This window comes from Bubalus bubalis, chromosome 1 (genome assembly GCF_019923935.1).
Source record: "Bubalus bubalis isolate 160015118507 breed Murrah chromosome 1, NDDB_SH_1, whole genome shotgun sequence".
NCBI classification, from domain to species: Eukaryota; Metazoa; Chordata; class Mammalia; order Artiodactyla; family Bovidae; genus Bubalus; species Bubalus bubalis.
The window spans coordinates 48,142,561-48,168,218 of NC_059157.1; the positions used below are offsets into that span (position 1 = coordinate 48,142,561).

The 25,658-nt window shown below is 48.4% G+C and overlaps 1 protein-coding gene across 4 annotated transcripts; it reads left to right on the forward strand.

Moving 5' to 3' along the window:
* The first annotated feature begins 1,164 nt into the window (after positions 1–1,164).
* On the forward strand, positions 1,165–24,166 carry CFAP298 (cilia and flagella associated protein 298). 4 transcript variants are annotated; one of them, XM_025281659.3, is made up of 7 exons: positions 1,165–1,984; positions 4,288–4,455; positions 6,148–6,215; positions 9,430–9,588; positions 10,883–11,014; positions 12,540–12,635; positions 23,990–24,166. In XM_025281659.3, the coding sequence occupies exons 1-7, from the start codon at positions 1,846–1,848 to the stop codon at positions 24,065–24,067; spliced, it is 840 nt and encodes a 279-aa protein (XP_025137444.1). In that variant the 5' UTR covers positions 1,165–1,845; the 3' UTR covers positions 24,068–24,166. The 4 variants fall into 4 exon arrangements, with proteins under 4 accessions (XP_025137444.1, XP_006044874.1, XP_006044875.2 ...); XM_006044812.3 differs by lacking the exon at positions 23,990–24,166 and adding an exon at positions 16,981–17,314; XM_006044813.4 differs by lacking the exon at positions 23,990–24,166 and adding an exon at positions 12,910–13,221.
* Positions 24,167–25,658: the final 1,492 nt, after the last annotated feature.

Sequence of the window (25,658 nt, forward strand, 5' to 3'; positions counted from 1 at the left end):
TTAGCACCTAAACAATAGCAACAATGTAAAGTTGGTAAGTACAGAACTGGATGACCAGTACAAACATGGGTTTTCTATTCTTTTCATTCCTTTTACATTTATTAAAAATTATACCCCGAGACCCTGTCTGTAATACATGAGTGTGTGGATAAATGGTTCTCACTACCTAGAAGGCTGTATATAGCAAGTTTTAAGCAGGAGTGGCCTGATAGATACTTAGTTGGATTCAGGAGAAAATCGGAGGAGGATCTTACAGCCAGCAGTCAGGAGGTAGGTGAACCCAGTAGACCCCTTTCTCCCTCTGGGTAAAAGACATTTGCCAGTGTGACCAGTACTGCATGTTCCAGGGTCTGGGTGATCCCTGCCCTGACAGTACTAGAGACGAAAACACACCTATCTCCCCGCTGGGCGCCGTCCCCCTTCTATCCAGTATCATTCTAGCAGTCTTCACATGAGGCTCTGGGTTGCCTCGACGCATTCCCAGGCCTACAGTCTCCCACTTTCTTCCCTCTGCCCGGGGAACTTCAGGGATACAGATTCAACGCAGGGAGTCAAAAGTTTCAGGTACACGGAGTGCCAGGTGCTTGTAAAATTCAAATCAATTCGTATTCGGCAACGGCCCTTCCCAGGAGACAGCCAGGGTGAGGGCCTTGCACTACTTCAATAGCTTTGCAAGCGCCTCGTGAGCAAGGACTCAGTGCAAATGTTACCCATCCCTTTAAGACATTCCTTGACCATCCTATCTAAAAAATTAAATCACCCTGTTTATTTTTTTTACTTTTTAAAATCTGCCCTATCCGTTTATGTTTGCTTTCTTGTTGTCACTTACACTGAATATATGCTCCGTGAGAGCAGTGACCCTGGACCTGCCGCCCTGTTTGGGAATAAACAGCGCCGCCCACGACTGCCTTTAATAAGAATTTTGCTGGACAGCGAATGACGACAGTTTGGGGAGCGTCGTTCCGGCGTCAGCCGCGCCAGATACACTAGACTTGGGCATCCGAATCACCCCGAATGGAGAAGTACGGGCACGTTCCCCGATTCCTCAGTCCTGAAGACCAAAGAACCAACAGCCGACGGTCTCTCTCCTCAGCGCTACAGACCGGAAGCAGCCGGAGGCGTTTCCGGAAGTGGAGACTGCGGAAGGCGGAAAGGCTGGCGAGGCCTCGAGCGGCGGTGGGAACACTGCTGTGGGGGCTCGGCGTCTCTGGGTGCCCGCCACTCCTTCCCATTCCCAGTCGAGCAACCTCCTTGCGCCTCCCCTCCCAACTCCCTGGATGGAATCTCGGGCCCCCGGCGACCCGACCCGGCGGCCAGAACTCCCCTCAGCCGGCTGGTCGGTTTGAGGGTTGCCACGGCAACAGCCACTTCCGGGAGCGGGGTCTCGGCGAAGTCAGCTCTGGCGGTGCGGGGGGCGGTCAGGGAGCCTTTGCTTGGCTGCACCTACTGTCCCGGTAGTGGAGGGAGGCCCGGGTCCCCGCGCACCGTAGCTTCCCCAGCCTCAGGGTCTGCCCTTGAGCCGTGGGCCCCAACCCCCGCCTTCAGATCGCGTTTCTCTGTTGCTCCTGGCAACAGGCACTTCCGAGAGCGGGTACTGTTTCCCCCCAGTCCCGTCCCTCTCCCCCTTCCCAGATCGTGTTTGTCTGTTGCTCCTGGCAACAGCCACTTCCGGGAGCGGAGCCGTTTCCCCCAGTTCCCCTGCCCAGTCTCAGCACCGCGAGCGCTCGAACCCGGGGTTCCGGCCTCCCGGCAACCGTTGGTCGGTGATCTTCGCTGTCCGCTCGCGGGGGTGGGTGACCTCAGGCCGCTTGTCCCGGGCCTTCCGGCGGGGCTACCGCAGCCGCCATGGTTCTGCTGCACGTGAAGCGGGGCGACGAGAGCCAGTTCCTGCTGCAGGCGCCGGGGAGCTCGGAGCTGGAGGAACTCACGGCGCAGGTGGCCCGGGTCTACAACGCGCGGCTCAAGGCGCAGCGCCTCTGCTCAGGTGCGGCCCGGCGGCTTGGGGCCTGGGACGGGAGGAGAGAACAGGGCCCGCGGGGACGGGGCGAAGTTGAGCGGGACCCGCCAGGCCTACTCGGGCCGGATAGGGGCGACCGAGGGTCAGGCCAGTGAAGACTTTGCGAAGACGCGCAGCTGCCGGGCTTGAGATGGGGACCACGGGTTTCCCCAGAGATGCTTCCAGGAGCGACTGCACCGCGTGGGAAATCAGTCCTGAATATTCAGTGGAAGGACTGATGCTGAAGCTGAAACTCCATTACTACCTGATGCAAAGAACTGACTCACTGGAAAAGACCCTGATGAAAGATTGAAGGCGGGAGGAGAAGGGGATGACAGAGGATGAGATGGTTGGATGGCATCACCGACTCAGTGGAGATGAGTTTGCGTAAACTCCGGGAGTTGGTGATGGACAGGGAAGCCTGGCGTGCTGCAGTCCATGGGGTCGCAAAGAGTTAGACACAACTGAGCGACTGAACTGACTGCACCGCGTGGAAGGGTGCTCGGAGCAGAGGGGACGGGCCGCTCCACGGCCTGGGGAGTCGGGATTGGGCCTCTAAGCAAAACAAACCGACCTAAGTCCCAAAACCGAGGAGGGGGGAGGGGGGACGGGAGGTGGCACGGGAAGGAGCCGAGAGCCTGGACCCCAGAGCAGGTGTAGGGGATCTCCACTAGTGTGAGAGGTGGGACGATCCCCGGGCCGATTTTTAAGAGTGAGTGTTCTCTTTTGAGACTTTGAAGATAGAGCAGTCTCCGGGGGTGGAGGGGGGGTGGTTTGGGGCGGGTGGGAGAGCCACCCAGCTTTGAGATGGTTTTCAAGGGCGAGAGAGCCTCGGCGTTCTTGCCTCCCTCCGTGTTCCCTGCTCTCGGAAACAGCCTGATCCTCATGTTACAGTGTTTTGGTCACTGCCCCCCGCCCCCCCCCCCACCCCCAACCCCGGAGCCGTGACGGCCAATGCAACTTTCCACCGCGCCGGAGATGTTCCCTGGCGGTGCCGTCTAGCAGTGGTAGTTGCTGTAAGTCGTGTCCGACTGTTTGCGACTCCGTGGTCTGTCCACGGGATTCTCCAGGCAAGAATACACTGCAGTGGGTGGCCGGTATCACAGGTGGCTGTTGAACACCGCCAAGACACTGCATTCTTTATTTCAATTCATTTAAATGTAAATTCTAGCGGTAATGGGCCTGCCAATGCAGAAGACTTAAAAGCCACAGGGTTCAGTCCCTGAGTTGGGAAGAGCCCTGGAGGAGGACATGGCAACCTACTCCAGTAATCTTCCCTGGAGAATCCCATGGACAGAGGATGCCTGATGGGCTACAGTCCATGGGGTCGCAAAGAGTCGGACAGGACTGAAAGGACTTAGCCCTCAGAGCCTCCTGAAGCTCCTAGCTGTCGCCTTAGGCAGCACAGTACTTGACAGTGTGTTAGACCAGGTGTGATCCACGATGTGATTGTTTCTGTAATTGTCACAGGTGATTTTTGTACCATAGAGTACTCCTTAAGGATCATAAACTATCCATTCCTTAAGAACTCATTTATGGGTCATATGTATCTTTTGTTAGTAAAATTTACCAACTCCAGACCAAGCTCAATTAAGTGTTATTTTAAAATCAAAGCCTCTGGGGGGAAAAGGGCCTCAGCTTCTTTTTCTGTGAAATTATCAGTTGAAATGCGGTGCTGATTGTTCAGAGTCTCATTAGTGAATGGGAAACCCATTCATTTAATCTGTGCTACCTGCTCAGTCGTGTCTGACTCTTTGCATCCCCATGGACTGTCGCCCACCAGGCTCCTCTGCCTATGGAATTTTCCAGGCAAGAATACTGGAGTGGGGTGCCATTTCTTCCAGGGAAATCTTCCCAACTCAGGGATCCAACCCGCATCTGGCAGGCGGATTCTTTTCCTAGTAGCTCAGATGGTAAACCATCCGCCTGCAATGCAGGAAACCTGGGTTCAGTCCCTGGGTCGGGTATGTATTCAACTTGTCAGTGAATTTGAATTTATGCCTCCTGAATACCAGGAGGTATAACATAGCACAGAGGATTGGAGCACAGAAACTGCAGCCTGTTTCCAGTGGGTGAGCCCCCAGACTCTCTGCTTCTGTTGATCTAGGATGCATCTGTGCGCATTTGTCAGAGGTCAGGGACAGGTATGCCATAGCAAGTGACATCTAAGTGTCTGCTAAATAAAATAGCCAACGGGCCCCTGACCTCTAGGAAGCTTCCATTCCAGTGAAGTGTAAGGTGTTATAATAATGACTGTGATGCATATTGTCTAATTTCCTCTTGTTTTTAAGAAATGGAAGAATTAGCAGAACATGGTGTATTTCTGCCTCCTAATATGCAAGGACTGACTGATGAACAGATTGAAGAATTGAAATTAAAGGATGAATGGGGTGAAAAGTGTATCCCTAGTGGAGGCTCAGTATTTAAAAAAGATGACATTGGACGGAGGAATGGACAAGGTAATCCAGCATTTTTCTTCTCTGTGCATGCCTGAATATAACAATCAGTGTGAAAACAGTCTTCAAGTTAAAAAACTGACCTCAGTATTTCTATTCAAAATTAAAAAATACTGTACCATATAATTCCTTGTTGTTGTTTAGTTGCTAAGTTGTGTTGAACTCTTTTGGGACCCCATGGACTGTAGCCTGCCAGGCTCCTCTGTCCATGGGATTCTCCAGGCAAGAATACTGGAGTGGGTTGCCATTTCCTTCTCCAGGGGATCTTTCTGACTCAGGGATTGAACCCTGGGTTTCCTGCATTGCAGGCAGATTCGTTAGTGTCTGAGTCACCAGGAAAGCCCTTATTAACTCCTTGTAGCAAAACGCTCGGAGAAAGCGAGTACTGGAGTACCCACTCCAGTACTCTTGCCTGGAAAACCCCATGGACGGAGGAGACTGGTAGGCTGCAGTCCATGGGGTCGCAAAGAGTCAGCGACTTCACTTTCACTTTTCACTTAATGCATTGGAGAAGGAAATGGCAACCCACTCCAGTGTTCTTGCCTGGAGAATCCCAGGGGCGGGGGAGCCTGGTGGGCTGCCATCTATGGGGTCGCACAGAGTCAGACACGACTGAAGCAACTTAGCAGCAGCAGCAAAACGCTAATCCAGGATGAATTAGATGGAAAAGAAGGCATCTGTCTTCTTGCTCTTACTAAGTTTCAGCTAGCTTTTAAATGTAGTAGATGAACCATAAGAAATTACCAACTTTATAGGCAACAAATGATTGAAAATTGGCGTTTTCATATCGTTCAGTCTAATAGTCTGAGGGGATAATCGTTGAAAATGTATCGCAGGGCATGTTTTGTTACAGTTTGTACATCAGAGTTTATTTAGCGATTCTGTGTGGAAAGGAAATAAATTTCAGCCCAGTGGTCTCCACTTGAATTGAGGACAGGCCTCTCTTGTACAAAGCAGTTTAGGACAGGCAGAACACTGAAGAAATTAGTCTCCTTTTAGTATTTGGTTGTTCATGTGGGATTGGAGGGGAAAAGGGATGATAACCTATTTTGATACCATATCCTTTTAACGTGCATAAAAAGCTCCCTTTAAAAGATTATAATTGATCAGTTAACAAACACTTAAGTACCTATCATACCCTTAAAACACTCTTAAAAGCAAAAGAAAGAAAGTGTCCATGCAAAAGAAAGCCTTTGCATGCTCAGAAAAAAAAATTAATACTGAGGATAATAGGAATTTCTATTAATGGTATTTATTTTGAACTTTAACCTAGAAAATAATAATAGTTGGTTGTCTTCCACATCTTTTCATACCTAAATCCATTCTCAATTTGGAGAGATTTTTTTTTTTTTGCTTTTTAGCTGGAATTGCATCAAAGAAATAAATCATGGTACTTGTAAAAACAGTTAATGGAACATTACCAGTTCATTCATCTTTAAATCAAGATTGTGTTAATCACTTTTAGTAAAGTTTTGTATTTCTAGTATTTTCAATGACTAAGTACCAGTGTTATTTATTAAGAGTACCAAGTTTGAGAGATCTGACTAACTTCTGATGTCCAGCTTTCCTATGTCCTCTGCCTGGATCCATTCTTGTACTTTCTCTCATCTCACTTCCTCCTGACTCAGACAGAAGGGGTTAAGAAGAATCCTAAAGATGGCTGTTTCTCTCCCCCTTCCCTTTTTTTATTTTTAGCTCCAAATGAAAAAATGAAGCAAGTTATAAAGAAGACTATAGAAGAAGCCAAAGCAATAATATCTAAGGTTAGCTTTTTAAATGATGTTCTAAAACTTGTCTTTTGAAATACAAATTCCAGTTAATGGCTTCCAGAGTCATCTGCCAGCCAGCTTTTTTTCATTCTTTCTTTTTCTCTCTTTCTCTTTCTGTCTGTCTCTCTCCTCCTCTCCCACCACACCGCATGGCCCCCCCCTGCCCCCCGCCCCCCGACCCTTCCTTCCAGAGGCAAAGGAAACAAACATGTTTAGAGTGGGCCTTAGCTTGTTTTTTCTTTCCTGCAATCCTCTCAGTTTCTTCAGGTCAGACAAAAATGGTTATTGGCTTGTGTAAATGTGCTTCAAACATGAATTGGTGCTCATATGCTTTTTCTTTTTAGTTGAGCTGTAGTTGACTTACCATGTTGTGTTACTCTCAGGTACACCACCCAAGTATAAGTTATTATAAGTTATTATTACAAGATACTGAATATAAGTCCACGTGCTATTCAGTAAATCCACGTGCTATTCGGTAAATCCTTGCTGCCTATCTATTTTATGGGTCGTAGTTTGTGTCCGTTAAGAACTAAAGAAAGACGAATAGGGCAGATGCGAACCTTGTGGCCTCTCACTGGATCCGCAGGATCTGATTGACACAACACGTGTGTATTATGAGTTAACTCTTTGTAATCATCTGAAGTACTTACACACAAAATACTTCATTGAAGGAGAAACGTAAGTCAGACTGTTGACAGGCATAGGCTGTGAGTCTGGAGGACAGTAATTTAAGGATTTTTCAGGAATTGAGTGGCTTTTATTTACGTGTTGCTGATGATCGTTGCCCCACCCTCCCTCCACCTCAGGTCTTCTTCCTGGATAACTGCTGCTTCTCCTGTTCTGCCTAGTGCTCTGGATATCATTGTGATTCTTAAGCCAGCGAATCCTTCAAGTGATTCAGGGGAGCATGCTTTTCTGCCTGTCAATATAGGAAAGGCTTCGGTTCGACCCAGGGTTTACAAAATGCATTTGGCTGCAGAGACTTTTTTTTTAAAAGGATGAATGTGAAAGTCGCTCAGTCGTGTCCAAATCTTTGTGACCCCCTGGGCTGTAGCTTGCCAGGCTCCTCTATCCATGGGATTCTCCAGGCAAGAATGCTGAAGTGGGTTGCCATTTCCTTCTCCCAGGGATCTTTCCAACCCAGAGATCGAACCTGGGTCTCCCGCATTGCAGGCAGACTGTTTACCATCTGAGCCACCAGGGAAGCCCAGAAGGATAGATAATAACTAGTAACATGTAGTCAAGTTGGCCCATCCCAGAACAGGTTAGGAGAGCAGTGGCCTGGGCCCTGCTCCGCCCACTCCACTCCCCAATGCCTCCTTCTGTGGAAATCCTTCCTGTGCGTTTATGTCACTTATTCCCTTTGCCTGTGTGTATTTTTATGTTGTCATTTCATAGTTTAGAGACAGCTTTCACAGGTCTTCCAGTCGCTTTTCTGCAGCAGTTTGCCCAAAGTGGCAGAGCTTGTGGGCCCAGGGCTCGATTCTCACCCAGGGCCCTTCCGCGCTGCTCCCACGTGTAGCTGGCCTGGCTCCCACCTCCCCAGACCTGCCACGTGGGGGGCAGCTAGCCCCGTGGGTCAGAACACGCGGCAGGTAGGTGGGTGCTCAGATCCCAGCAGGTCCACCATCCAGCCCCTGGGCCCCGAGCCTCTGCCTCCATCACTCAGGTTCCTCCGGGGGAATGTGGAAGGTGGTGGGGCATCCAAGCTGGGGCCCCTTGAGGGTGGGCAGTGACATCTGTGCACTCCTCCCCAGGACCCACCCTCAGCCAAGAGCGGGAGCCCAGGACCGCGGGGAATCTGTCATCCTGAGGCCGCACCTTGACTTTGTCCCCCGCCGTGGCACCTGGTCAGGACCACTGCCCTTGGTATCAGTGGAGCTTTTGTAGAAAGTGACCCCCTGGTGCCCCTGTCTGGGCATATTGGTGGGGGGGTGGCGTCCTGTGGTCAGGACCACTGCCCTCGGGTGACCCCGGGGCTGGTGGACCCTCACACCGCCTGTGGGCCTGGGCCCCTCCTGGGGAGGCCCAATACATGTGATGGGGGTTTCTGACTTGGAAACAATTTCATAAGCCATCCTGGGAGTAGGTAAGGCAAGAGAGGCCCCCAGAACCTCAGGCCCGATCCTCCCGGGTTTCTGAGAACCTGGCCGCTGTTTTCTTTCCCCCAACAGACATGGCTACCTTGGTGCCCCCAGTGGCCCCCAAGCTGCAAATCCAGAAGCCTCTCCCATCTGACTCCTGAGTCACGCCTGACTTTGCACCACATCCACGGGTCTCCTCTGTCCTGGCTCCCTCGCAGCTTCTGGTTGCTGTTTTCTCTTCATCTTGCTGCTTAAATCCAGTGTTTCACCAAGTGTGTTAGCATCAGCTCTCTTCTCTTTCTGTTCTTTCTTCCTTGTCATTTTATCTTCTCTGCCAAATACCAGCTTCCACTCTCTGCAGATAATTTTCCAGTCTCTGTCCTCTACCCCAGAACCCTTGTTTACTTGCAACCTGGGTTTCTTTCACCTGGAAGTCCAGCCAGCCCTTCAAACTCAAGTTTTCTAGGCCTGAACTCATGGATTCCTCTGCCGTGTGTTCTGTGCCCAGGAGCTGGCCCTTCCTGCAGACTTTTCATTTCTATTAACAGCCGCCAGTGTATCAGGGTTCCCTTCGTCACTGCGTCTCCGTCACCCGAATGCTTTGTCTGGTCCCATACCACCCGCTCCCACGATGCCTCTTGAATCCCAACTGCTCCCCTCGTTTCCACAGTTACCACTTTATTTACAGTCCCCCTGATAGTCTTTGTGTTCAGACGTCAGCTTAGGGGGCCTGCAGTTCAGTTCGGCTCTAATGCTGACTATCCAGCGCTCGCGCAGACACCATGCTAAAGCATGAGGTCCCCGGCCAGACTTCCCTGGCAGTCCCGCGGTTAAGACTCTGCGCTTCCACTGCAGGGGGCATGGGTTCGATCCCTGGTGGGGAAGCTAAGATCCCGGGATTCTTGCCCCGTTCTCTGCGCGTCACCCCCTCGATGCCGCTCGTATTCTGCGTTATCACCGAGGCTGTCGCGGCTGTGGCTCAGCCCCACGGACAGATCAGAATCACCTGGGTAGCAACACCGTCTGATTCTGTTTGCTGGCATGGGTCTTGTACAAGAACCTGATTGACATCTGTTGAGTTGATTGGCCGCATCATAGATAACAGTGCCTGCAACCACTTTCAGAAACAAGTAGAAGCCAATGTCTGCATGACCATGGAGATGGTGAATGACGCCTTGGACCAGCTTCGAGGTGCCGTGATGATAGTTTATCCCATGGGGTTGCCACCGTACGATCCCATCCGGATGGAATTTGAAAATAAAGAAGATTTGTCAGGGACTCAGGTATGTGGGTGGCTCTTGGGGTCTCTATAATGTGAGTTCATGCCTACCTCCGCTCCAGGGCAGAAGCCGCTCATATTTGACCTCATATTTGTCCTGATGTAGTTTTTGCTTCATACACAGCTTTCCATCTTGCTAGGCTCGGCTTCAGAGCAGGGTTGTGAATTCAGGGGAGGACCGCAGAGATCTGCTCCTGGTTGAGGGCTTGGCACACACACACAGGAGCGGCAGGGGAGGGAGGAGCTGACAACTTTTCCCGTTTGCTTTGGGAAATGGGAAGCACTGGGAAGCCAGGAACCTCATTTTTGCCTGTTTCTGCCAGATGTCTTGGTCCCATTGATGGAGTTTTGTGTTTTAGCCTTCCCTCTTGCTCCTGAATATTTTCTTAGCTTTATGATCCACTTTTCGCTCGTTTTTCTCATTTATTCCTTACCCTGTGGGGCAGTATCTTTTCCTCTGAGCCATCTTACATAGGAGGGGGATACAGAAGCAAATTGACAGCCCCGTTATACCCACAGAGATCCTCCTCAGCTTATGATGGGTTATGTCCCAACAAGCCTAACATAAGTTGAAAATATTAGATTAATAAATTGAAAATGCATTTAGTGCCCTCAATATCATAGCTTAGCCTCGCCTGCCTGAAATGTGCTCCAGAATACTTACATTAGCCAACAGTTAGAAAAAAATCATCCAACACAGAGCCTATTTTATAATGTGATTTACTAAATACTGTACCGAAAGTGAAAAACAGAACTGTTGTCTGGTACAGAATGGTTGTCAGTGATTGTAAGATCATAAGCTCACCGCCACGGCCCAGCATCCCAAGAAGATATCACACTCTTATCACTAGGCCAAGAAGAGATGAAAATTCAAAATTTGAAGTATGGTTTCTACTGAATGTGTATCCCTTTCACACCAGCACATGGTCAATAAGTCACAAATGAAATCGTCGTGAGTCGAGGACTTTTGTATTCGAGCATCCAGCAGGATCCCTGTTTTCCTCCCTGGCCATAGTCTAAAAATCCGTCTCAGAGGGACCTTACATCATGCATGGATGAGGGTGCCAATGAGATAGGATACCCCCACTTCCCAGAGCAGGAAGTTACCTGAGTCAGGGCGCAAGTGGAGACTGACAGGGAAGGTGCCCAGGTGAGCGAGATTGGTGAGTGGGCAGGGAAGCCAGTGCTCCCAGGGGGCAAGAGGGCAGGGCGCCGGAAGCCTGTCCCTCACTGGGAGGGGCACTGACCATGCCAATGCCCAGGAAGCCTTAAAGCCCGTTTTCAACCGTGGCCCCCAGGCAGGGCTCAACGTCATCAAAGAATCAGAGGCACAGCTGTGGTGGGCAGCCAAGGAGCTGAGACGTACTAAGAAGCTTTCAGACTACGTGGGGAAGAATGAAAAAACCAAAATCATCGTCAAGATTCAGCAGGTAAGCGCTTTGACTTTAATGTGTCATGGCTGGTATTTTTTTTTAACTTACTTTCACACTGGTAAAAATTTACAGTAAACCTGAAAGATTTAAAACTCCCGATGCAGGCACTCTAATCCTGTTTGGTCCAAGCTTAAAACTGTCCTCTTTACGGAGCAACGAAAACTGGAAGGAAAGGGGGATCAGTTGACAGTATCTAGAGTTTGTTTTTTCTCAGTTTAAAAAATGTATTATTTCCTTCTGGCGGGGCGGTGTCTTCATTGCTGCAGGGCTTTCTCCAGTTGGGCTGGGCAGGGGCCCCTCGTTGTGCTGCGTGGGCTTCTCGTTGCAGAGCAGGGCTCTAGGCGCTCAGGCTCGGTATTTGCGGTACACGGGCTCAGCTGCTCGTCAGTGTGTGGAATCTTCCGAGACAAGGCTTTGACCTGTGCCCCCTGCCCTGGCAGGCGTATTCTTAACCCCTGGATGACCAGGGAAGTCCTGGAGTTCCTTTTAATTGGGGGGAAAGGAGAGTGTACCAAGATGATTTCAACTTTAAAAATAGGGCTTACAAGTAACTCAAAACGTTTCTCGAGATGAAAAATACAGCCCCGAGCACTGGTCTCAAGTTTTTCAAAGTGCTGATGGTCTGTGAACGAGGTGGAAGGCTGGAGACCTGTAAAGACTTGGTGTAGAGCTGTGTGCCTGCAGGCTGCTGTGTTCCGTGCTCTCTCCTAAACTGTTTCTCTAAAGTTTGGGAGAAACAGGGTGGCCTCCACAATTATCGGTACCCCTTCCCCACTAGACCTGCAGTGGCTGGCTCGGGAATGGCTGTAACCAACACGCACTCCCCAGCCTCCACTGTTAGGGCTCAGAGCAAGAGTGAGACTCCCTTGACGATTCGCTTTGGATGATGAGAGATGCATGACCTGTTTCAGATCAGTTCAGTTCAGTCGCTCAGTCGTGTCCAACTCCTTGTGACCCCATGGACTGCAGCACGCCAGGCCTCCCTGTCCATCACCAACTCCTGGAGTTTACTCAAGCTCATGTCCATTGAGTCGGTGATGCCATCCAACCATCTCATCCTCTGTCATCCCCTTCTCCTCCTGCCTCCAATCTTTCCTAGCATCAGGGTCTTTTCAAATGAGTCAGCTCTTTGCATCAGGTGCCCAAAGTATTGGAGTTTCAGCTTCAACATGACCTTGTTTAGCTGTCCACAAAGAACAGTTTGGGCTTTGGGCTTCCCAGGTGGCACAGTGGTCAACAATCTGCCTGCCAGTGCAGGAGACCCAACAGGGGATTCCATCCCTGGGTCGAGAAGATCCCTGGAGTAGGAAATGGCAACCCACTCCAGTATTCTTGCTTGGAGAGAATCCCAGGGACAGAGGAGCCTGGTGGCTACAGTACACGGGGTCACAAAGAGTCAGACCCAATGGAACACAAAAGAACAGCCCCAGCAGCAAAGGCAGTTCTAAGACGTGAGCTGTACCCTCCCAGGTCATCCATAGAAGGCCTTCACCCACAACGCGCTGTCCCCTTGTCATTTCAGAGGGGCCAGGGAGCTCCAGCTCGAGAGCCCATCATTAGCAGCGAGGAGCAGAAACAGCTGATGCTCTACTATCACAGAAGACAGGAGGAGCTCAAGGTACCGTGGGACCGATGGGTTTTCACCCCTCTCCCCCATGCCTCACCCAGGCCTTGGGGCAGCTGGGGGCCGTGCGTCCTGCAGGATGTGGCGGGGGGAACCTTCTGAGCTGCAGCCTCACCAAGGCTGTGGGGGCCCTGCCCAGTGTCCCCCTGCGTTAAGAGTCTGGAGGTGTCCTGCTTCTCTGGGGAGGTGGGGAGTGGGGAGGTTGGTCGTGGATTCTGTAGAACACGTTACTGGAATGCCCTCCTGAGCGAAACCCATGTGTTTCCAGAAACTGGAAGAAAATGATGATGACTCCTGTTTAAATTCTCCGTGGGCGGATAACACTGCTTTGAAAAGACATTTTCATGGAGTAAAAGACATAAAGTGGAGACCCAGATGAAGTTTGCCCGTTGACGAAGCTTTCTAAAATATTAGCTCACCTTTCTTTAGGTAAAATAATAATAACCATAGCTTAAAACAAGACAGCTGCCGCCCTTTGTGAACATTGTTGAAATCTCTAGTTTTCCTTTCAGTTTGAATTTTTAAAATAAAAGTGAGTTATTCAAGGTTTTGGAACATAATAAACACATCCTCAAAAGAATCTGGCCAAATTATTTTTATAATCTGTCTACTATTTGAGGCTTTTCTTTGGCTAGATACTAGAGGTATAGTTTCATTTTTCCTCCCTGATTGTTTGATTTTACATTCTCAGGATGTTGAAGGTACCTTTTCCTCAACAGCGAGTCAGGGGTCCACTGTGATACTTGGCCATCAGTGGCCACTAGAGGCCGCCCGATGCTGAGTCTAGTTTCAGAGACAGCCGTGATCGGTCAGAGGGTCTAACCGTAGTCTCCCAGCTTCAAAGGTGAAGTTCTGCCCCCGGATGATAACCTGGCTGGCCTTGTCTTCCAGGTGTGAAGGCCACACCTGTGAGGGAAGTTGGGTGGCCAGAGCAGGCTAGCCTTGAAACGGGACAGGTCCCTGTGTCATTTCTGGGCTTTTCCCGAAACCGAACGCAGACCCTGGTGATAGACGGTTGTCCCCGTGGGTTCAGCCTGCAGCTCCCAGCGTGCTGAGCTTGGCACTGAGACTGCCGGAGGCGAGCCGTGTTGGCTCGGTGGCCATGCGGCCACAGGATGCCCTGGCTCACTCACCATCCCGTCTGGCTTTCTGGTTCACCTTTTTGAGTTTTAAATTCTCCAAACTCATCTCTCCAAGTCCGGACGCTTCGGCAGCTCAAGGACACCTCTCGGGCTGTGCCGCCAGGGGCGGCCCATGCACCTGGTCCTGCTTCATTTGGCCCATAGAGGACTCTTCTCCCAGCGGGAGGAAAGGCATCGTGCTCATTCCGAGGAGGAGCAAAGTGACACACATGCTCCCTGCCCTGGTCTCCCTTGTGCCCACTGCTGTACTGGAGCCCAGGGCGGGAGCCGGGACCCTCGGTTCCCAAGCCTGGTCCCGTAGTGTTAGGCGGGGACTGGCCAGGTCTGCCCCTGCCCTTCTCCACATGCCAGCGAGGCTCGCTCAGACTCTTGTGGGTTGCCATTTCCTCCCAGAGCTGACTACCTACTCGCATTTCTGCTGTTCTTGAGACTGCATCTTCTAAAGTGGCTTGTAACTTGACTGTATGCCTTGACTGTACCTTACTCTTGATTGAGTGTCAAATTTTGTAAAATCAAGTTTGCATTGGTTTTCTTGTTGACTTCCAGTCTTTTAATTTTTATTGAAGTATATTTGACTTAACAATGTTACTTTTAGGCGTAACATTCATTATGATCTTAAACGTCTCCATGGAGAGCTTGTGTCCTTAGATGATATAAAGTTTGCAGTAAGATCCTGTGGCTTCACTTGAGAAGCCCCCGCTCTTGTCAATGTCTAGTTGATGTGCAGGCATGACAGCCACACTCGACTTGCAAATAAACGTTAAGCCACATGATCACAGTAGCTCTTCTTAAGAATCACTGTTTCCACGTCATTGTGAATTCTGCGCTTCCCTGGTGGCCCAGTGGTAAAGAATCCACCACCAATGTAGGAGACATGGTTCAACCCTGATTCGGGAGGCCCTGCGTGCTGCAGGACCACTGGGCCCGGGGGACACAGCCGTTTCGCCTGTTGCTCTAGAGCCCAGGAGCGGCATCTGCTGGGCTCACATGCCCAAATGCTGGAGGCCACGCTCCCTAGAGCCCGTGGACCTCAACTAGAGAAAAGCCAGAGCAGCTACGGAGACCCAGCACAGCCATAAATAAATAAAACTATTAAAAAAAAATCACACCACACTCCTTTTATTGGATACTGACATGAAACGAACAATAACCTCTCTGCCTCATAAGCCCCTGAGCTCTATCCATCCTGAAGTGTGGAAGTGAAAGTCACTCAGTCATGTACAACTCTGCAACTTCACGGACTGTAGCCCACCAGGCTCCTCTGTCCATGGAATTCTCCAGGCCAGAATATTGGAGGGGGTAACTTTTCCCTCCTCCAGGGGATCTTCCCAACCCAGGGATTGAACCCAGGTCTCCTGCATTGCAGGTGGATTCTTTACCAGCTGAGCCACCAGGAAAGCCCCCCCCCCCACCCCGAGGTCTGTCCTTCCTGAAGTAGTCGCCCCTTAAAAGCACTGCGGCCACCCCTTCATGGTCGTCTGTCTATAAGGAAATGAGGTGGGCCATCCCGGCTCGCTCTGTCCTTCTGTAGGTTGATTCCCTTCATGTCAACACCTGAGGAAGCTGCTGGTGACCTCAGATGGGTCATTTTTGGTCATGTCGCTAGTAAAGGTAGAGGGGCTTCCCTGATAGCTCAGGGATGGGCTACCCATTCCAGTATTCTGGCCTGGAGAATTCCATGGACTTTATAGTTCATGGGGTCACAAAGAGTTTGGACACAACTGAGCGACTTTCACTTTCACTTTCACTTCAAGGGTAGAGAGTCAAGCACCACACCCAGGACTTCCCAAGAAATCAACTTAGCGGAAGTCATCTTGCCAAACAGCAGGCTATGAATCAGCTTAAGCATTAAGCCTTGATGTGACTTTTTATTTTTAAATCCCATACATCTGTGGATCAATATCAAGGAAACGCAGTGTCTGCTGTCTGTTGGGTGCCAGACTGGTGTGTGATCTCATGCTATGTAACTTGTCTTCTCACACGGTTGTTTCTTGTTTCAAGGAGACCAGGAATGCTCATAATAAAATTTGACACCACCCCATGCCCCTTCAACTGGCAAACTGAAACCCCAGGCAGTATTTCTGTCACAGAATTACCTTGTTCCTTGCCAACTGCTCTGTGGAGAAAGTGCCATCAAGCTTGGAATCAGCTGCCACAATCTTAGGCAGTTTTGTTGTTGGGCAGTCACCAAGTCTTGCCTAAGTCTTTGCAACCCCATGGACTGTAGCACACCAGGCTCCCCTGTCCTCCACTATCTTCTGGAATTTGCTCAAACATGTCCATTGAGTCGGTGATGCCATCCAACCATCTCATCCTCTGTTGTCCCCTTCTCCTCCCTCCTTCAATCTTCCCCAGCATCAGGGGTCTTTTCCAATGAATCGGCCAAAGTATTGGAGTTTCAGCTTCAGCATCAGTCCTTCCAATGAACATTCAGGGCTGATTTCCTTTAGGATGGACTGGTTGGATCTTCTTGCATTCCAAGGGACTCTCAAGAGTCTTCTCCAGCACCACAGTTCAAAAGCATCAATTCTTCAGCACTCAGCTTTCTTTATGTTCCAACTCATATCCATACATGACTATTGGAATAGTCTATGTATACCTAGGTGCTAAACAATGTGCTAGTGAACTTCAGGAAGGGAAGACCCACAGAACACACATCTGTGAAGGGCCCCAAACAGGGGTGCCTTCTCCAGAGCAGGCAGATGGCAGCCATCGATTATTTTAGTGTCTGAGGCCAACAGTGATGGGACCATGGGTCCTAAGTCTGCTTTGGTTCACCAACCACGGAAAAGGGGGAGAGAGAATTGAGCCCTTTTTTTTTTTTTTTTTTTTTTTTGGCCATGAGGCATGCAGGGTCTTAGTGGCCCAACCAAGGATTGAACCCATGCCCCTTGCAGTGGAAGCTCAGAGTGGAGTCTTAACCACTGGACCACCAGGAAAGCCCAAGTGAGCCCATCCTTGAGATGCTTTAAACAAATAGACACTTGGCTTGACTCTGAAACCACTGCCCCGAGTGATTAAAAATGAGTCTGGGGTTGCGTCCCAGCTGGAGGAGGGACTCCAGCCTGCTGGCAGGCCTAGCACACACCGGTCACAGGACTCTGCCCTTAGGATTCTGGGCCACGCTGTCATGGCAGAGGTTAGCAGATGAATAAATTCCCACAGGCTGAATCTCGGTCTATCTTTCCTTTGAATAGATTGAACTCTGCGTTCAGAATAAGGAAACAAGCGCCACAGCTGTCTTGCTATTCCGGTCACAGGGCAGGATTCCAAGACGCCGTGAGCCAGCGCCATCACTAAAGGCAGAATGCAAAGCACCAAAACCTCGTTTGCAGTTTTGTCACTGAAACCCCTGATCCTACAGCCGGCCTTGCTCAGCTGCCGCGTAACCACAGCTGTGTCCCTGCCTCGGGCCTGACCCCTCCCCTGTTTACACTGTGCTGGACCAGGTCCTCTAGGCTCTGTGTGTTTCAGTAGTAAATTAGCAAAATAAAAGATGCGCTCCTGCTGGGAATTCCCTGCAGGCCCAGAGGTTAGGGCTCTGTGCTTTCACTGCCAAGAGCCCGGGTGCAATCCCTGGTCAGGGAACTAGGATCCTGCAAGCTATGCAAGTCAAAGCTATGGTTTTTCCAGTGGTCATGTATGGATGTAAGAGCTGGGCCATAAGGCCACTGAAGAACTGATGCTTTCGAACTGTGGTGTTGGAGTAGACATTTGAGAGTCATTTAAGGGACAGCAAGAAGATCAAACCACTCAATCCTAAAAGAAATCAATTCTGGATATTCATTGGAAGGACTGATGCTGAAACTCCAATACTTTGGCCACCTGATGTAAAGAACTGACTCATTGGGAAAGACCCTGATGCTGGGAAAGATTGAGGGCAGGAGGAGAAGGGGATGACAGGGGATGAGGTGGTTGGATGGCATCACTGACTCAATAGGCATGAATTTGAGCAAACTTCGGGAGATGGTGGAAGACAGAGGAACCTGGCATGCTAGAGTCCCTGGAGTCGCAGAGCTGAACATGATTTAGTGACTGAACAACAACAAAGCCACACCAAGAAAAGTTCCTGCTGTCAGAATCTTATATTGAAACTAAATCACTTACGATTGTAAAATAAAAGAGATGGAGGTAAAACTGCTAAGGGAGGTAAAACTGTGTAAATCAGACCCCCAAAACTGAGAGCTGCTCTGAGTTTAGCTGTTGCTGCTGCTGCTAAGTCGCTTCAGTCGTGTCCGACTCTGTGCGACCCCATAGACGGAAGCCCACCAGGCTCCCCTGTCCCTGGGATTCTCCAGGCAAGAACACTGGAATGGGTTGCCATTTCCTTCTCCAGAGTTTAGCTGTTAGACCCTCACAAACTGAACTCAGCTCACCTGAACAGATGTCCGCATTTTCTTGCAACTATTTCCAAGTCTGAAAATGCTTGGCATTTCTAGAGGTAGCTTAGTATTGATCTGAGGAGTTTTCAGGTGGCATGGCTGTTGATTTTTCCTTGGAAGGTAAATCTGATTTAAGTCATTGAATATGGGATTTTATTACCTTTACGCTAAAGGAACTGCAAGGAGATCCAACCAGTCCATCCCAAAGGAGATGAGTCCTGGGTGTTCATTGGAAGGACTGATGTTGAAGCTGAAACTCCAATACTTTGGTCACCTGATGTGAAGAGCTGACTCATTTGAAAAGATCCTGATGCTGGGAAAGATTGAGGGCAGGAGGAGAAGGGGACGACAGAGGATGAGATGGTTGGATGACATCACTGACTCGATGGACATGAGTCTGAGTAAACTCCAGGAGTTGGCAATGGACAGGGAAGCCTGCGTGCTGCAGTCCATGGGGTTGCAAAGAGTTGGATACAACTGAATGACTGAACTGAACTGAACTGAAAGGAAGTAAAAAATTGACAAACGTCAAAAAAATAAATGGCACAAACTGACCATTGAAAAAGTGAAAGTCATTTAGTCGTGTCCAACTCTTTGCAACCCCACGGACTGTAACCCACCAGGCTCCTCTGTCCATGGGATTCTCCAGGCAAGAACACTGGAGTGGGTTGCCATTTCCTTCTCCAGGCAACCTTCCCATCCCAGGGATTCTTTACCATCTGAGCCACCAAGGTACAGAACTCACCGTGTATAATAGATTGTCTACATTTTTTAAAGAAAACATTTTAGGGACAGGCATTTATAATGGACTATTTCCATCAGCACAGTTGAAATGGGGCAGCAGGTTCTGTCTGTTCTCTGAGGCCTCCCTCCAGTCCTGTGTTTCTCAAATAGAAAATCTCCCCAAACCTTCGTAGAACATTTTCAAATAGGAGAGGATGTCTCCAGGAAGTGTCCTGCTGTGCGTGTGGAGCTGAGGCGTGTAGAGGCCCACGCTACCCCCACCCCAGGGATGTACCTTCCAGAAGGGGGGTGGCACCCTTCCCACGAGGAGGTGTGGAGACCGAAACACCAACTTTGACCAGCAGTGTCAAATGGGCCGCAAGTAATGTTCCTACAGAGCTTGCCTCACTCCAGTGAAACGTCCTGTCTTCCCAAGGCCAGCTCGCCCGTCTGCCGTCTCTGCACCATCTTCCCTGAGGCCAAGTGGCCACTTCCGGTCACCTGTGAGAACCGACAGACCTGGCCTGGTGAGGGCAAGCCCTACGTCAAGGCCTGGGGAACCCAGAGCATCTTCCAGTCAGAACCCAATTATCAGGCTGACTTTATTTCTTTTTTGTTACTTTTCCCATATAATTTTTCTAAGCTGACATGTTGTATTTTCATTTTTACTCACTTCAAGAAATTGTCTTTTTTTTTTTTCTTTTAGCTGTGTGGTGCAGGACCCTGGTCCCCTGTTCAGGGATCAAACCCATGCCCTCTGCAGTGGGTTCTTAACCACTGGGACACCAGGGGAGTCCCTGTCTTTACTTTAAATGCCTGTACAAGGGGACTTCTAACTCTGCGATTAATATGTGCTCAGTTTTTAAAACATTGGGGTAAAATAGGAAACAAGTAAAGAAGGAAATGAAAAATAATTCTAATACTACCACCCGGGAAAAGGATGTCAACTTCTTTTTTTTTTTTTTTTTACCAGAAAAATGGAAATTTATCCTGAAAATGCAGAAAATAAAAATCATGATGAACCCCCAAGTACACACCATTCAATTTCAAAAGTGATCAGTGTTTTGCTGATCGTGTTCCCTCTGTCCTCCCAGGGTACCCATTCTGAGATTTTTCCAAAAAACTCCCAGACATCATTTTACTTCACCTGTAACTTTCACTGCATCTAACAGATTTGCACATAGAGGATCACAAAGAAAATTTTAAATTTCCTGAAGTATAAAATTCAGCTAGCACTGTCCGATCACAGTGCAAACAAAACAAAACAAAACACAAACCTCCTAGAAATTCACATTAATATCAAAACCAGCAAAAGGCCCTCCTCCTGTGCCTCCCTGGTAGCTCAGTTAGTAAACAATCTGCCTGCAGTGCAGGAGACCTGGGTTCGATCCCTGGGTCTGGAAGATCCCCTGGACAAGGAAATGGCAACTCACTCCAGTATCCTTGCCTCATGAAAAATCTCATGGACAGAAGAGCCCACTGGGCCGCAGTCCATGGGGTCTCAAAGAGTCGGGCACAACTGGGCGACTAACACTTACTAACACTATAAGCTACTTGGGAGACACAGATTTTTCAAAATGAAGTTGCACAACTTCTAGAAAGTAATGGATAATGAAAAAGAATATGACAATTTATGAGTCTGCTGAAGCAGGATCTAGAAAAATATACAGAAATAAATATCACAAACCATAAAAATGGAAAGAGATCAATTAAATGGCTAAACAAAGAACTAGAAAAAGACCAAGAGAGTAAAACAAAGAAAGCAGAAGGAAGGAATTAATGAAGTTCAAACTAGAATTTAATGAGTTATGTTATTAATACATCAAAAAACAGTAGTTTAAAAAAAATCAACAAAATTGGAAAAACATTAGCTGGTATAATTTAAAAGAGGAAAACCACAAATACACAATGTAAGAAATGATAAGAGGAAAATAATTGAAGAGAAGAATTCTTTTAATTCAGCTAATATTTTTTACTAGTTTCAGTTCAGTTCAGTCGCTCAGTAGTGTCCAACTCTTTGAGACCCCATGAATCGCAGCACACCAGGCCTCCCTGCCCATCACCAACTCCTGGAGTTTACCCAAACTCATGTCCATTGAGTCGGTGATGCCATCCAGCCATCTCATCCTCTGTCGTCCCCTTCTCCTCCTGCCCTCAATCTTTCCCAGCATCGGGGTCTTTTACAATGAGTCAACTCTTCTCATGAGGTGGCCAAAGTATTGGAGTTTCAGCTTCAGCATCAGACCTTCCAATGAACACTCAGGACTGATCACTGATCTCCTTTAGGATGGACCGGTTGGATCTCCTTGCAGTCCAAGGGACTCTCAAGAGTCTTCTCCAACACCACACTTCAAAAGCATCAATTCTTCGGCGCTCAGCTTTCTTGACAGTCCAACTCTCACATCCATACCTGACCACTGGAATAACCATAGCCTTGACTAGACGGACCTTTGTTGCCAAAGTAGTATCTCTGCTTTTGAGTATGCTATCTAGGTTGGTCATAACTTTCCTTCCAAGGAGTAAGCATCTCTTAATTTCATGGCTGCAATCACCATCTGCAGTGATTTTGGAGCCCAAAAAAATAAAGTCTGACACTGTTTCCACTGTTACCCCATCTATTTCCCATGAAGTGATGGAACCAAATGCCATGACCTTAGTTTTCTGAATGTTGAGCTTTAAGCCAACTGTTTCACTCTCCTCTTTCACTTTCATCAAGAGGCTTTTTAGTTCTTCTTCACTTTCTGCCATAAGGGTGGTGTCATCTGCATATCTGAGGTTATTGATATTTCTCCTGGCAACCTTGATTCCAGCTTGTGCTTCTTCCAGTCCAGCGTTTCTCATGATGTACTCTGCATGTAAGTTAAATAAGCAGGGTGACAATATGCAGCCTTGACGAACTCCTTTTCCTATTTGGAACCAGTCTGTTGTTCCATATCCAGTTCTAACTGTTGCTTCCTGACCTGCATACAGATTTCTCAAGAGGCAGATCAGGTGGTCTGGTATTCCCATCTCTTTCAGAATTTTCCACAGTTTATTGTGATCCACACAGTCAAAGTCTTTGGCATAGTCAATAAAGTAGAAATAGATGTCTTTCTGGAACTCTCTTGCTTTTTTGATGATCCAGGGGATGTTGGCAATTTGATCTCTGGTTCCTCTGCCTTTTCTAAAACCAGCTTGAACAGCTGGAAGTTCATGGTTCACATATTGCTGAAGCCTGGCTTGGAGAATTTTGAGCATTACTTTACTAGTGTGTGAGATGAGTGCAATTCTGTGGTAGTTTGAGCATTCTTTGGCATTGCCTTTCTTTGGGAATGGAATGAAAACTGACCTTTTCCAGTCCTGTGGCCTACTAGTTTAGGCAAATAAATTTGAAAACCTAGATGAAATAGATACATTTTTAGGAAAATAAAATGTACCCAAATAGAGATAGAATATGTATACAGACAACTTCGATAGAAGAAAGACAGAAAATTCTAAATTTACAGGCACAGACTCATCAGGGGACTCTATGAAACCTTTAAAGACCAATTAATTGCATATTTGCATAAGTTTGCAGCAAATTGAAAAAGAATGTAAGCTTCTAAGTTACTTTTATGAAGCTAATACAATATTACTAATTGCAACTGACAAAGAGAGTCCTATACCACTAATAAATATTAATGCAAGTTTAAAGAATAAAAATATAAGGAAATTGAATAAGAAGTACATTAAGTATGACATTTCATGTCCCAGTAGGATTTATTCCAGAAGGACAAGGATGGTTTAATAGTAAGAAATCTATCATATTAACAGAGCTAAGAGGAAAATCACAGGATCATATCCATAGATGCCTACGAGGCATTTGACAAAATTCAAGTCCCATGTGACTGGCTGTAAACCACAAACCACACTATACAGATGATGCTCATCCTCCACACTTCATCCTGCTTTCAGATACTCTTCCAAAACGTGACAGGGATGGAATTCCAGGGTGGTGCTCTGGAGCCCCCTCTCCCGGGGGAGGCTGAGTATGGAGGATGAGGTAGGGGAGCTAAGGGGAGACAAGGAAGCAGGGTCAACCCCAAACATGCAAGTAGCTGAGGGGAAAACGAAGACCCAGAGTCCAAGATCAAGGTGCCGGCAGGTTTGGTGTCTTCCGAGGCCTCTGTGGCTTGGCTTGCACCCGCCACCTTCTCTCTGGGTCCTTAAGGTTGTTCTGCTGTCTACACACACTTCCTCTCCCTATAATGTATCTTATAAGGAAGGTGTCTCTTCCTCTCCCTATAAGGACGAAGAGCCGACTCACTGGAAAAGACCCTGATGCTGGGAAAGATTGAAGGCAGGAAGAGAAGGGTTGAATGGCATCACCAACCAAATTGACATGAGTTTAAGTAAATTCCAGGAGATAGTGAAGGACAGGGAAGCTGGGCGTGCTGCAGTCCATGGGGTCACAAAGAGCTCAACTCTACTGAATAAAAACAAAGACACCAGTCTTATTGGATTAGGGCCCCACCCTTATGACTTAGGGATTCCCTGGTGGTTCAGATGATAAAGAATCTGCCCACAGTGCAGGAGACCGGGTTCGATCCCTAGATCGGGAAGATCCCCTGGAGAAGGGAATGGCAACCCACTCCAGTATTCTTGCTTAGAAAACCCCATGGACAGACGAGGTCAGTGGGCTACAATCCATGGAATTGCAGAGCTGGACAGAGCGACTAACACTTCTCCGCTTATGACTGGTGTAAGCCGTAAGCCCTGGAAACTCGGTTTTCTCTTTCTTGTAATGTGAGTGCCTGACTTAAGCTTTGATTGAATAAATACACTGCCAGCCACAGGACTAGATAAAGAGCCAAAGCCATCTTCCCTCACTGAGGCTCTTTTGTTTTAGAGATCTTTCTAAAGAGCTTGTTTTTTCTCTTCTCTTCAAGTTCCCACTCTTATGTTTTGAACTCTCAGCAATAGTGAGCCCATGAAACCCTAGGCCCCCACCCTTGACCCCAGTATAAGCAGAACCCTGGACCTGTGTTCACACTCTTTCTACCACAGCCTCGCTGTCTGCCCCCAGGGGAAACCATGCAATTTCTGGGTCCTGCAAATAATGGTTTTTTTTTTTTTTTTCCAGTTTCCTGATGGTTATTGCTGCAGTGTGTCTTGCAATCATAACCACAACGGCTGGTCCAGCCACAACAATGGTTATTAGCAGCTGAGACCAGCACACAACAATGACCTCATTTAACCTTGTCTCCAAATGCAGTCACATTCTAAGAAGCTCAAGGTTCAGGCTTCACCACATGAATTTTGGGAAGACACAGCTCAGTCCATAGAGGCTAGAGGAGCTGTCATTTAAGAGCTGCCAGGCCTTGGATAATTTTATTAACGTTATAAGCTTCAGTTTCCTTCACAAAAGAAAGTAAAAGCATTGTCTATTTCATCCATTAAGATGACGCACGAGTGGGTTCCATCCCTGAGGGGGAGAGACCCCCTGGAGAAGGAAATGGCCACCCACTCCAATATTGTTGCCTAGGAAATTCCATGGGCAGAGGAGCCTGGTGGGCTTCAGTCCATGGGGTCTCGAAGATTCGGAATGGCTGAGCACACACACATATGCACCAAAGACATACTCACAGTAATTTCGTTAAAATAGAGGTACCGTTTTTCTCATATAACAGGAGGTTGGCGGCAGACAGTTTGGGATTGGTGCAGCTGAGGACCCAGGCTTCTTCTGCCTTCTTACTCCATCATCCGGGGCTTGAAGCTTTCTGCTTTTATGCCTGAAAGTTGGCTCTCATGTCTTTAAGTGCCCGACCTATATATCAGGCAGGAGGACAGAGGAGGGGCAAAAGGCAGGAGGCTACAATGTGGGTGCCACTTGTGTCTGCTCCCTCCTGAAAACGTCCCCGGGACCTCTTTCCTTCACACCACGTTGGCTAGAACTGGCTGTTGTACTACCTTGTACTACCTACTAAGCAGTACAGAGCAGTCAGTACTGCAGCCAGGCGCCTTACTACCTGGAATACAGCTGGAGTTCTGCTGGTAAGGAAGAAGGGGAGAATGGATGTTAAATACTTAGCCAATCTTATCTGCCACATCTAACCTCAAGGTTGTTGAAGGATTACTTGAGATGATATGTTTGACAGAAGACATAAATAAATAGTGGTGATGGTATAAAAACTTAGCCGTTAATTCAAGACACAAGGTCCTAAAACATCCAAATGAAGGATTGCATTATTGCACGACCAATGAAAGGAAGAGGACAGTACTGGGCAGCCAAAAGTGAAAGAAAGTGAAGTCGCCCAGTCATGTCCGACTCTTTGTGGCCCCATGGACTGTAGCCCGCCAGGCTCCTCCATCCATGGAATTTTCCAGGCAAGAGTACTGGAGTGGGTTGCCATTTCCTTTTCCAGGTGGGTGATCTTCCTGACCCTGGGATCAAAACCGAGTCTCCCGCATTGCAGGTGGATTCTTTACCAGCTGAACCACAAGGGAACCAGTCCATGGAATTCTCCAGGCCAGAATACTGGAGTGGGTAACCTTTCTTTCTCCAGGGGATCTTCCCAACCCAGGGATCAAAGCCGGGTCTCCTGCATTGCAGGTGGATTCTTTACCAGCTGAACCACAAGGGAACCAGTCCATGGAATTCTCCAGGCCAGAATACTGGAGTGGGTAGCCTTTCCCTTCCCCAGGGGATCTTCCTAACCCAGGGACCAAACCCGGGTCTCCTGCATTGCAGGTGGATTCTTTACCAGCTGAACCACAAGGGAACCAGTCCATGGAATTCTCCAGGCCAGAAT

What these genes read in the sequence shown, in the direction of transcription:
- CFAP298 (XM_006044812.3), top strand. Translation starts at nt 1,846, where the DNA reads ATGGTTCTGCTGCACGTGAAGCGGGGCGACGAGAGCCAGTTCCTGCTG. An exon ending in CCAAAGCAATAATATCTAAG is followed by an intron (nt 6,216 to 9,429) that starts GTTAGCTTTTTA and finishes AACCACTTTCAG; the next exon opens with AAACAAGTAGAAGCCAATGT. An exon ending in GAAGACAGGAGGAGCTCAAG is followed by an intron (nt 12,636 to 16,980) that starts GTACCGTGGGAC and finishes TCCTTTGAATAG; the next exon opens with ATTGAACTCTGCGTTCAGAA.